A 10877-nucleotide genomic window follows, 5' to 3' on the forward strand; every position below is an offset into this window, starting at 1 on the left:
GTCCTCACCTGGCTTCCTTCAGGCTTAGCAGAGGGAGCTCGCTGCGGAGCAGGCGCACAAGCGCCTCCGGTCCAACTTTGCCATCCCTGCCGTCCGCAAACTTGCAAAACAGGCTGCGCACCTGCAAGACAGCACAATTAAGCAAGGCAAATATATGCAACCTCATTGTTCTGGGAAGTTGGTTGCCATTGGGGTGTTGCCCTCACATGCCTCAGCGCAGTAGTAGGGCCAGAGCAACTCATGTACCCAAAATCTGTGTCCCCGGCTGGCGGTGGGAGGATGTGCACGCTCGCACCTGAGCGCGCCAGTTCAACGACATGCCTGCGTGCCTGGCCAGCACCATCAGCGCATCCCCGACGTCCACTCGTTCCTTGAGCAGCAGAGCTGGGCCGCCGTGAGCGCACAGCCTTTGCGCTGCACTGCAAAGGTCGCCTGCAGTGACTAGTCCGTCGCCATCAGCATCCAGCAGGACCTGTGACACAGAGTGGCAAAAAGGCACGGTCAGGTCTGCCTGGTGATTCAATACGCCATTGGCATGCCAATACCCACTACCACTTTGGCAAGCTTGTGAAGTTTCCCATCCACATCATCTCAGCCCGCCCGACAAAGCTGCACCTGGAAATACCGCACAGCGGCATCACCAGCTGCCGGTCCAATAGCATCGTGTACCAGAGCAGCCAGCTCCAGCCTGCACAATAGGCCATCTCTGTCAAGGTCGTAGGCCGCAAACAGGGCCGGGAAATCGCAACCCCGCGCCTCCAGCATCTGCGTGACGCCCGTCAGGAGTTCGCGGCAACCGCCAAGTGCGCCCGCTACTGCAGGCGCGGCTGACGATCTGCCCGAAGCAGCTGGAAGGTCGCAGCGCGCGATACAGCCGCGCTCATCAATGTGCACGGCCACCTGCACGGCGCAAGCGCCACCGAGGGCATGTGTGCATGCTTGGCTTGAAGCCGCCACGTCATTCTGGGACCGGCTCACAGGCGCTGCAGCACCGACCTTCCTTGCTCTCACAACGCTACATACCTTAGGCCAGTTCTTGTCATCAGGCCACTGCTCCATTTCCACGACTTGATTATGTTGGTGCTAGGCTGAGGAGCATCAACCTGGCAAGAGAGGCGGTGGCGCCAGTGCAGCTATCCTTGCTGCTGCGCCACGGCTGCGCGCGGCTGACGCTCTGGGGCGCGGCTTCAGGACCGAAGAGTATGTTTCAATATTCCATCTCGCACGTTGATGTTGTAGCACGCCCTGCAAAAGCCCGCTATTGGCTGCTCAATTTATTGCTGCACAGAACAGCGAAGAGAGCGTCACAAGGTGTTGAATATGTGGTTCGGCGAATCCAAATCACTTCAAAACTGGATGGGTCCACTGGGATAGCAATGATGCGCGCTAAAGTGGCTTCGAGGAGCTCCGGAGCGGTTTGCTGAATCCGCTCCTGGTGCATGGACGCAGGCACCAAAACTTTATTTTGAAGCGATATTGCTAAGGTAATTTTAAGGCTGTAGCCATCTGGCGTGCACTTGGGCCCTGCCATCAGATACACGAGTTTGAGTGTGGCACAGGTGGGCTGGGGCCGTGTACGCTAAACTAGTAGCCGCTGGTGCTAGGTCGTGTGCGACAATAGTAACTAGCTCGTGTGCCGGGGTATTTGCAAAGGGCGCGCTCATTGTGGAGAAGGCAAAGTGGATGCAAAAGACTTTGCCGTCATTTGGAGTGGGGCCGACATTGGGAGTGGGGCTGACGTGTCGAGCCGGCCTGATATCAAGAGTGAATGTGGCAGATGGATTTTGTCGCCTATTTGGTTTCGCGCTTGCTGGCGCCGCTCCTACACATGCACTGCTTGTGCTGTGAGCGGCTTATGCTGCAGCACAGCTCATGCAATTCGGGCGCCACTGTGGATTGTTGCTCGTTACGAGCCAACTCGTGGTGCGTGGATGCTCGATGAACTGGTTGGTGCATGTGTGTACAGCTTCGCTCATCGACCCCTAGTGGCCCGTCAAATAGGTTGAAATTGACATGGTGAAACGCGCTGTACCTGCCGTTGTTTGTGCCATACACCAACATCTGACAAGTCAAGTCACTGCTGAAAGCTTACACCTGTGCAAATTGGCTGTGCCCTGTGGCCTGTGCGTGCTGCGCAGCGGCCTGCTGCCCCTCCACCTCGATTGAACAACTGGAACACCGCAACCGCCCTAGAGTCTGCTGCTGCTGCTGCTGCTCCTGCAGCTGCTGCTGCTGCTGCTGCTGCTCCTGCTGCTGCTGCTTTGGCTTCTGCCTCCTTTTCTCCGCCTGCGGCTGCTGCTGCTGCTGCTGCTGCTGCTGCTGCTGCTGCTGCTGCTGCTGCTGCTGCTGCTGCTGCTGCTGAGTCGCCCCACCAGATCCCTCGGCCGAGGCGGCCGCCGCTGCCATGGCCACCGCCGCCGCCTTGAGTGTTTTGCTGGGAGACACAAAGTTCTTGTTGTTGAGCTTCACCTGCGGAGTGTTGTAGGAGTGATTGAGGCCACCTGTGCAGCGAACCACACTACCTCACGGTCCGCTGGTGCACACCTCGGCACCACAACAAAATCGTACAGGGGTTATGGGCCTGCTTCCCCGCCCTGGACAATTGCCGCCCAACCCACCAGCGTGCGTGCGGCCTCAAGGATCATGTTGCCCCTCTTGGTGCGGGGGTTGAATTCGGTTATGTCGTCCTCCCAGCTAGACGCGTTGGGCTTTGCCGTGAGGGCCAGGGCGTCGTAGTGCACCCCATTGTAGATGACCATTACCTGCTTGGGGAACCCTGAGGTTGCCAACACAGAGGCGAATGCGTAAAGGCAGAGACAGCTGGGGGTCAGCACAACGACACACCATTACGACAACCACCAGCATCCTGCCTCCACAAACTCATATCTGTCATGAATTGCCAGCTCACCGCCAACGCCGTCTCAGAACCCAATCCCCCGCATTCGTGCACCCCACAACTCCACAACCCACCGGCCTCTTCTCCGAACACGTGGGCCTCGCCAGACTCAATGTTCCAGGCCGCAATCTCACGGCGGTAGTGGGCAGCCAGAATGGCCAGCTCGATGCCCCCACCCCAGTTGGTTGGCTCGTTGATCCAGGTGCAGTAGGCGGCGTTGGACATGCCCAGAAAAGCATCGCTCCAGGTTTCAGGGTCGCCGCTAACCTCGTTCGACACGACTCGCCTCAGAAAGGGCGCACGGCTCTTGCTGTGGTGCATGGCGTAGCCCACGCTGTCCAACGGCGCGTGCAAGTGGTTGGGACTGGTGAAATGAAAAGACCAGCTGTGCATCGGAGCGATGTACACATGACACGTGCACCAACAAGTGACATCGCCACTGCTTTTATTCACCATTAAATCAGTGATGGCAGCTTCGCAGAGACGCGCAAACATCAACACGCGCAGCATGCACTGCCAGCTAGTATGCCCCATCACAGGCTCACCTGTTGAACAGGCAGCTGTGGTCAGCTGCAATGGGCCGCCGCACCACAGCCAGGCTGCCGTCCGCCAGGGGCACGCAGTTCGGCGTTGGCTTCAGCTTGGCCAGGGGACCCAGCTTTGGCTGCGGCGTTGCGGGCTTGGTTGTGCCAGCCGGCCGACGTTTGGAACCTGAAGCCCCTGAGCCCTCCGCCCCACTGCCCTTGGCGCCCCTGCCTTTAGCAACACCGTTGGCCGGCACCGGCACCAGCTTCCGCGCCATTCGTGGGCCTCGCACCTGCGGTGCACCCGCTGCGCTGCCCAAGCCCGCCGCGCTGCCCAAGCGGCAGACCTTCCGCCGCTTTATGCCCAGAACGAGCCCTACCACCGCCCCCAAGAGCGCCGTCACCGCTGCCGCAGCCCCCGCTGTGTGTTTGTGCTGCTGCAGTGCTGAGATGCTTGAGCATGCCGCGGACTTAAGAACACGGCCGACAGAGCCGACAGGCCCTTCGCCTAAGTCGCTGCCGCCCACGGCGGCTGGCGTGCTGCTGGTTGCGCTCGGCTGGGATGGCCCATTGTCCTCGACCTCCTCGCTGCTGCCCGCCCCATTGCCACTTCCTGTGTTGCTCCTGCACGGGTGAACCGCACGGCACCACGATGAACAAAAACAGGGGGCGGCTGCTTGACCACACGGGCCGCAAGCGACAGTGCAGCCGAGCATTGCTGCAGCAGGGGATACTGTATGTGGCATGCGCTCACTGTGCGGGCTCTAGGGCCGGCTGCTCTTCCTCGTGGTGCGTGTATCGGACTGCCCTTTGCCGTGAGGGCGCCTGCATCGAGTGCTGACTGTGAGACACGAGGACGCAACTTGTGATGGCCGTAGTCAGAGCTATGAAGCTAAGCGCGCTACCGTACAGGCGTTTAGGCCGATGAGGATCACCTTATACTTCGTCTGACTTTGATTATTTGAAGACATTGTGGAAGCGGAGAGTGACCAGATCGCTGTGATCCCGGGAGTGCGGCACGAGGAGTCATGATTTCCAGGCTGGCTGCATCCTTGCTACTTAAGCCATACGCAGCCAACGCGCTGCAGCAGGCTTGTAGCGGTGCGGCTGTTGCAGCACTGCAGCGCCTGCCGCTACCCCGCCACTTCACCACCAGCCATCCTGTGGCGTTTGCCGGTCGTTTTGGGAGCGGCGTGGGCAGTGGCGGCATTCCACCAATCAGAGCTCCCAGGAACCTGGGTATCACCATCGTCCCGGAGCGCACAGCAGTAGTGGTCGAGCGGTGAGCGCCAAGGAGGGCAGCACGAGCAGGCGCGTGTTGTTTGGATGAGTCCTTGTGTGTCCCATGCCTGCGAGTCTCACGGCCCTGACGTCATCGTGTACCCGCTGCATTGTTTTCCTCCACCAGGTTTGGGCGGTTCCACAAGGTGAGGCAGGGCCTGTGCCTTTCAAAGCTGGGGCGTGCAGCTCGACTGCGTTCAAGCACGGGGCTGGGTGCTGCACCCTTTGTATGCAATTGGTGGCGCGCAGGTACTCGGATCTGGGCTCCACATCCTGATTCCAGCAGTGGATCGCATAGCCTACGTCCATTCACTCAAGGAGCTCCCTATACGTGAGCCACGCGGTCGCGGCACTCTGATAGCCGCCACAGCTTGCTCTGGTTATGCACAGAGCCGGGTGGCTGGTCACGTGGCTGTGGTTTTGCACTTGGCAGAGTAACCAACCATACAAGCCGTTGCTTGTCCCCAAATCCCCCGCAGCAATCGCACATCAGACTGCCATCACCAAGGTAGGTGGGCATGGGGCCTGCAGCAGAAGGCAGGGCTTCAGGGGAGTTTTCAGCACTGCACCCTGCAAGAGCAACATTCTTAGTCGCCATCAGCGTCCTATCTGATATAAACCCCCTTCCTGATTTACCAGGACAATGTGACCATCAGTATTGATGGCGTCCTGTACGGTGAGAACCTGATCAAAGTGCTCAAGTTCAAATAATTGCTCTTGAACGACGAGTGCGCACAGTTGTCACAGTTGCCACAAGCGGGCAAGCAGGCGCGATGTCGCCGCCCCTGACGAGTTTATTTCCCATCCGTTTCTGTTGTCACCGCTCCCCCCTTGGCCTTCCCTGCTGCCAAGCTGCGCTGGGTCCCTCCACACTGTCGCACATGCGCACTCTCCCCTCTCTGTGGCCCAACCCTGTCGCCCCCTGCCTCTCAGTGCGAGTGGTGGACCCCTTTAAGGCCTCGTACGGCGTTGACTCCGCTCTATTTGCAGTCAGCCAGCTTGCGCAGACCACCATGCGCAGCGAGCTGGGCCGCATCACACTGGACAAGGTGGGGCAGGGGGTTCAGGGTTTGGTGTGGCGATATCCAACGTTTCGGGCAGCAGCATAATTGACCGTGGGCAGTGTGCTTGTTGATGTAAAAGCAATCACCCTGTGCCCCAGCAATCTGTTACAAACGTTGAAAGTGGCACACAGTGCCCACGTTATGGGCCATGACTTTTGTGGCCATCTCGCTTTCAACCATACCTCGTATCCATACTCAACGCTCAACAATATGCAGACGTTCGAGGAGCGTGAGGCCCTGAACGCAGCCATCGTGCGCACCATCAACGAGGCCTCAGAAGCTTGGGGCCTGGAGTGCATGAGGTAGTCAAGGGCGCTGTGTTGCGTCACACACGACAATTGTGATGCACTGTGTTCTCGGCTGCTGGGCATGCGGTGTTGGGGCCATGTATCCGCATAGGATTGATTGAACACAACGAGGCTGCCTTGTGTGCCCGCGGCTTCATCGAAACTTCACAACTGCAGTGCAAACCCCTATGTTTGGCCTCCAGGTACGAAATCAAGGACATAACACCGCCCACAGGCATCGTCAACGCAGTAAGTTTTCAGCTTGTGCGTGGATTCCTGAGGCCGTCAGTGCGCAACAGAAGTGAACTTGATTAATTTCCTGGATCATCGCCGCTCTGGGCTGCTGCAAGTGTTGTCAAGTACCCAAATCCGCAGCCTCACTTCCCTGTGCCGCGTCGCCTTGCAGATGGCTCTGCAGGCAGAGGCGGAGCGCCGCAAACGCGCCAGCATCTTGGAATCCGAAGGACAGCGGCAGGCCAAGATCAATGTGGCAGAGGGAGACAAGCAGCAGGTCATTCTCGCGGCAGAGGCAGAGGCGCAGGCCATCCGGCGCAGGTATGCCGACCACATGTGGCCGACAGACGCTGATTGAGGCGTGTGGGCGGGGCAGCCGGTGGCGTTATGACACTGACACATCATTTGCAAAACTGGCATTTGATGATGGCCAGGCTTCCCGTCAACCCTTCTCCAACATGTTGTCCCCTATTGCCCCCTGCCAGGTCGGAGGCTACCGCAGAGGGGCTGCGCACCGTGGGGGCATCGCTGGAGAGCAGCCAGGGAGGTTCTGCAGCACAGCTCCGTGTGGCCGAGGCATATGTAGATGCGTTTCGCAGCCTGGCCAGGGAGGGCAACACCATCCTTCTGCCTGCCAGCCTCGACTCGCCTGCCACCATGATCGCGCAGGTGGGTTGGCTCTGTGCTGTCAATCATGGCATTCTGCCTGGTTCTGTAGCCCATGACTGAATTGCAAACGTGCACGACACCTTCGAAGGTCTCATGCATGACACTGCTTCACAGGTTTCGGTGCCGAGGCACTTTTATCTAGGCCAGTGCTAGGACGCAACACCCGCATTCCCTTCAAACCCCCATCATGTCCAGGCGTTTGGCGTGTTCAAGGCAGTAGAGAAGACCCAGCCGTCTGCAGGGATCAACTCAGCGGCTGGTACTGGGAGCAGAGGCAGCAGCGCTGGGGGCCTCACCAGCAGTGGGGGCACCGGCAGCGGCGGGGGCAGTGGCAGCAGCCAGCCAGGAGCAGCGATGGCAGCCACGACCCATGCACCTCCTGCGGTGATGAGCCCCATTTTTTCGCTTCGGTCTGAATGATGTTCAGACATGTTGTTTGCCTGCGCCAGTGGTCAAAGTTTGTCTTTGTTGCTGTAATGCGGCGAGTAGGTTTGTAGCGCCTCTCCAGCACGGCAGAGCGGTGCAGTGCTTGCATGTTTGGAGTAGGCCACAGGAGATGTAGGTGCAGGCATGCTCAAGGGCGCCTGTCATGGACAGGCCCACGTTTCAGCTTAAGTTCATACTAAAATCACTGCTTGTGAGTGTTTTCAACAGTTGCATGAATGCATCGTGTTGACTGCGTTTCACAAACTTGAAATCTGACTGCGTGCACCATGTTTGACCTAAGTCAGCTGGTCTTCCAGGCGATCGCCCGCGCATGTGGGCATGAGTTTAACGTTTTATTACCGTCCTATCGTACGCTTGTTGATCGAGTATGAGGTCGTCGTGTTTTCTCTGTGCTTCACGAGGCTGCTGTCGCGCAAAGCAGAGTTTAATCTACCGTACAGTCCGAGAGAGTGGTATTCGAACGTTTCTGGCGCGTGGTTTACTCAGCCGACAAGACAGCGCCTGAACCTGCAGACGTAGCACGCGCAGTCACGCGCGTGCCGCCGCGCCAAGCGGCGGCACCAAACGGCACAAGGTGACACAGCAGCATGGGATCATTCTGTTCGACCCCTGAGGAGGGGCCCGAGCAACGGGCTGCAGCACCTGTTTCTGTGGAGGTGGTGCCGCAGGCGCACCGCCACGGCGGGCAGCAGCAGCAGCCGACGCCGCCGAAGCAGCAGCAGCAGAGCAAGGAACAGTTGCTGCAGAAGGAGGGGGCTGGGCTGCCAGATTCAAATTTCAAGAGCGTTCTGGGCCAGTGGGATGACATCCGCCAGCACTACTTTTTTGACAAGGTCCTGGGACGCGGCCAGTTTGGTGTGACGCGACTGGTGGTCCACCGCACAACCGGGGAGCGCGCCGCCTGCAAGAGCATATCGAAACGCAAGCTGGTCAACCCTGAGGACGTAGAGGATGTGCGGCGCGAAATCAAGGTGCAGCAGCACGAGGCTGGGTACATGCAGCAATGATGCCGTCGTTTGCGCAGTGAAGCAGGGCCCGGGGCACGCAGCACAAAGAGCGCTTCCCGCATTCTCCTTAGTTCTGCGCGTTCACCCTCAACCCCTTCTTCAGGTGATGCACCATCTGAGTGGCCACCCTCACGTAGTTGCATTCAAGGGTGCGTACGAGGACGTGAGCCACGTGCACATCGTGATGGAATTGTGCACTGGTGGCGAGCTGTTTGAGCACATCGCCGCCAAGGGCCACTACCGCGAGAGGGACGCCGCGCACCTGATGCGCAGTGTGCTGATGGTCGTGGAGCACTGCCACAACATGAACGTCGTGCACAGAGATCTCAAGGTGAGCAAGCTCAATGGTCAGGGGAGGGGAGATGGGCCGGGGTTGCAGGATGCGTGTAAACAGGAGGCTCTGATTTGTTCGAAATCGTCATGGTATCCTGACTGCACTAGTACATAAGCCAACCCCAGCATAAATTGCAAAGAGGAAAACTGATGCCCCTCCAATTGCTGTGCTGTGCATCTGCGCATCTACATCACGCAGCCTGAGAACTTCCTTTTCCGTGAGACAGGGCGGCGTCACATCAAGGCCATCGATTTTGGCCTCTCGGCATTTTACACTGTGCGCTCTGGCCCCCTCATGTGGCCGTATGCGGTATTGGTTCTCAAATCGCCAGTACTGCTGCTTGTGGCTGCTTTGCAGTTGCTGCATATGTTTCCTCCCCAATGGCGTTGCCTCCCGGTCCCCATCCTGTGTTGTATTGGACATGGCTGCTGATTGTGCACAGGAGGGCCAGGTGCTGCACGATCTGGTGGGGTCGCCATTTTACATGGCGCCTGAGGTGCTGCGGCGCGGGTGAGAACGGTGACCATGCCGGCACTGCCGTTTATCTGGCGGCTCTGGCAATTGGATGCTAGAGGTCATAGGTCAAATGCAACACAGGCATGCCGTATGCGCCTGCCTTTGTGTACAAACAAGCCCTGGTCACACCTACCATGCCCAATCATTGGTGCACACAGCATTGCACCCACCTACTGGCCAAGAAACTGCCAGGCCTCTGGCCTCTGTGCCCCTGCACCCCCACCTCGCCCCACTCGTCATCCCATGACCGTGCTTGCCAGGTACGGCAAGGCAGCTGACATCTGGTCTTGCGGCGTGATCACCTACATCCTGCTGTGCGGCTCACCACCCTTCTATGGCTCCAGCACGCAGCAGATATTCCGCGCCGTGCTGCACGATGCCCTTGACCTGGCCAGCCCACCCTGGGACACAATCAGCCCAGCAGCCAAAGACTGTGTACGTCGCATGCTGGTGCGAGACCCTCGGCGTCGCGCCACCGCCACCGAAATTCTGCAGCACGAGTGGATGCGCGAGCAGGGCGCCTCACAGGACGGCCGCGAGCTGCAGCCCGAGATCCTCAAACGCATGAAGCGCTTTGCCGGCATGAATCGCCTCAAAAAGGAGGCCCTCAGGGTGGGTGCGAGGGAACGGTTATTTGGGGCGGTAGTCGGTTTGCGTGCTGGGGCGAGGATGGCAGTGCGTGCGCTGTATATCTGACTTGTATCTGGCTGTTGGTGGGGGACCAGTGCAAGCCTACACAAACAGATGTGCCGCCAACTAGCACAGCGGCAATCACACTCGCAACCAGATTCTTGCTCTTGCGCTTGTTGCCGACTGCGGCCAACTGCAGGTCATTGCTACCAGCCTTCCCCCTGAGGAGATTGAGGGCATCCGCCGCATGTTCTGTGAGATGGATGACGACGGCAGCGGCACCATCAGCCTCGAGGAGCTGCGGGAGGGTAGGCATTTGGGGGGGGAGAGTGGAGCACGGAATGTAATGAGTGGTGCAGAGGGGAAACAAGCGGCAGCCTAGTGACCAGGGAAAGCCTGAACCCATGCAGGCTGGGATGGACCACACTACATTGCTCTGCAAACCTTCCTGCCAGTAAATGTGCAATTTTGTTTTGCCGCACCATTCCCATTCAAGGCCTCCGACGCAAGGGTGCACACATCGCCGAGACCGAGGTGCAGCGACTTATGGCCAGCGTTGACCTGGATGGCTCCAACACCCTGGACTTTGATGAGTTCCTCACAGGTGACAGCGGGCTGACAACCTGAGACCGGAAGGAGGCGGTGGGGCAGTTTGGCCTAAGGCTGGCTCCTTGTACGATTGGGGCAACTCTGATGTGTGTCTAGTCTGCTGTCCTGATCCTGACTCGCGTGTCTCAACCATGGCAACTGCACTTGCTGCACGCAGCCACTGTGTTTCTGGGCAAGCTGGAGCGGCGAGAGCTGCTGCTGACCGCCTTCCAGCAGTGCGCACTAGATTCATGGGTTCCTGCTTGAGATGCACGCAGCCAGGGGCCAGAAAGAGCACTCAGAAGTCCACTGACGACTGGAAGGAGGGCTCACTGTTGTCTAGTGCAAATACATGACGAACCTGGAGCACTTACTTGCGCACTCACCCTCCCCCCCCCCC

General features: G+C 58.9%; 2 protein-coding genes across 2 annotated transcripts in view; one reads left to right on the forward strand and one right to left on the reverse strand.

The window, feature by feature from the left end:
* Positions 1-2088: 2088 nt before the first annotated feature.
* On the reverse strand, positions 2089-3698 carry MNEG_7243 (ubiquitin thioesterase OTU1; the record flags this gene model as incomplete). Its single annotated transcript, XM_014044283.1, has 4 exons — positions 2089-2469; positions 2619-2776; positions 2971-3230; positions 3442-3698. 4 exons carry the CDS (start codon positions 3696-3698, stop codon positions 2089-2091), a joined length of 1056 nt encoding a protein of 351 aa, XP_013899737.1.
* A 1884-nt stretch (positions 3699-5582) lies between these two features.
* MNEG_7244 (hypothetical protein) overlaps positions 5583-10877 on the forward strand; it is a gene marked incomplete at both ends in the record, with an annotated part of 5848 nt that continues 553 nt past the window's right edge. Inside the window, 13 exons of the mRNA XM_014044284.1 lie at positions 5583-5750; positions 5982-6067; positions 6256-6301; positions 6459-6607; positions 6772-6955; positions 8071-8373; positions 8513-8740; positions 8942-9019; positions 9186-9253; positions 9520-9871; positions 10089-10197; positions 10386-10493; positions 10656-10713. Coding sequence (XP_013899738.1) covers positions 5583-5750; positions 5982-6067; positions 6256-6301; positions 6459-6607; positions 6772-6955; positions 8071-8373; positions 8513-8740; positions 8942-9019; positions 9186-9253; positions 9520-9871; positions 10089-10197; positions 10386-10493; positions 10656-10713 — 1937 coding nt within the window. The remainder of the gene's footprint in view (positions 5751-5981; positions 6068-6255; positions 6302-6458; positions 6608-6771; positions 6956-8070; positions 8374-8512; positions 8741-8941; positions 9020-9185; positions 9254-9519; positions 9872-10088; positions 10198-10385; positions 10494-10655; positions 10714-10877) is intronic.

Source organism: Monoraphidium neglectum, assembly GCF_000611645.1.
Source record: "Monoraphidium neglectum strain SAG 48.87 unplaced genomic scaffold scaffold01263, whole genome shotgun sequence".
In the NCBI taxonomy this organism is placed as follows: domain Eukaryota; kingdom Viridiplantae; phylum Chlorophyta; class Chlorophyceae; order Sphaeropleales; family Selenastraceae; genus Monoraphidium; species Monoraphidium neglectum.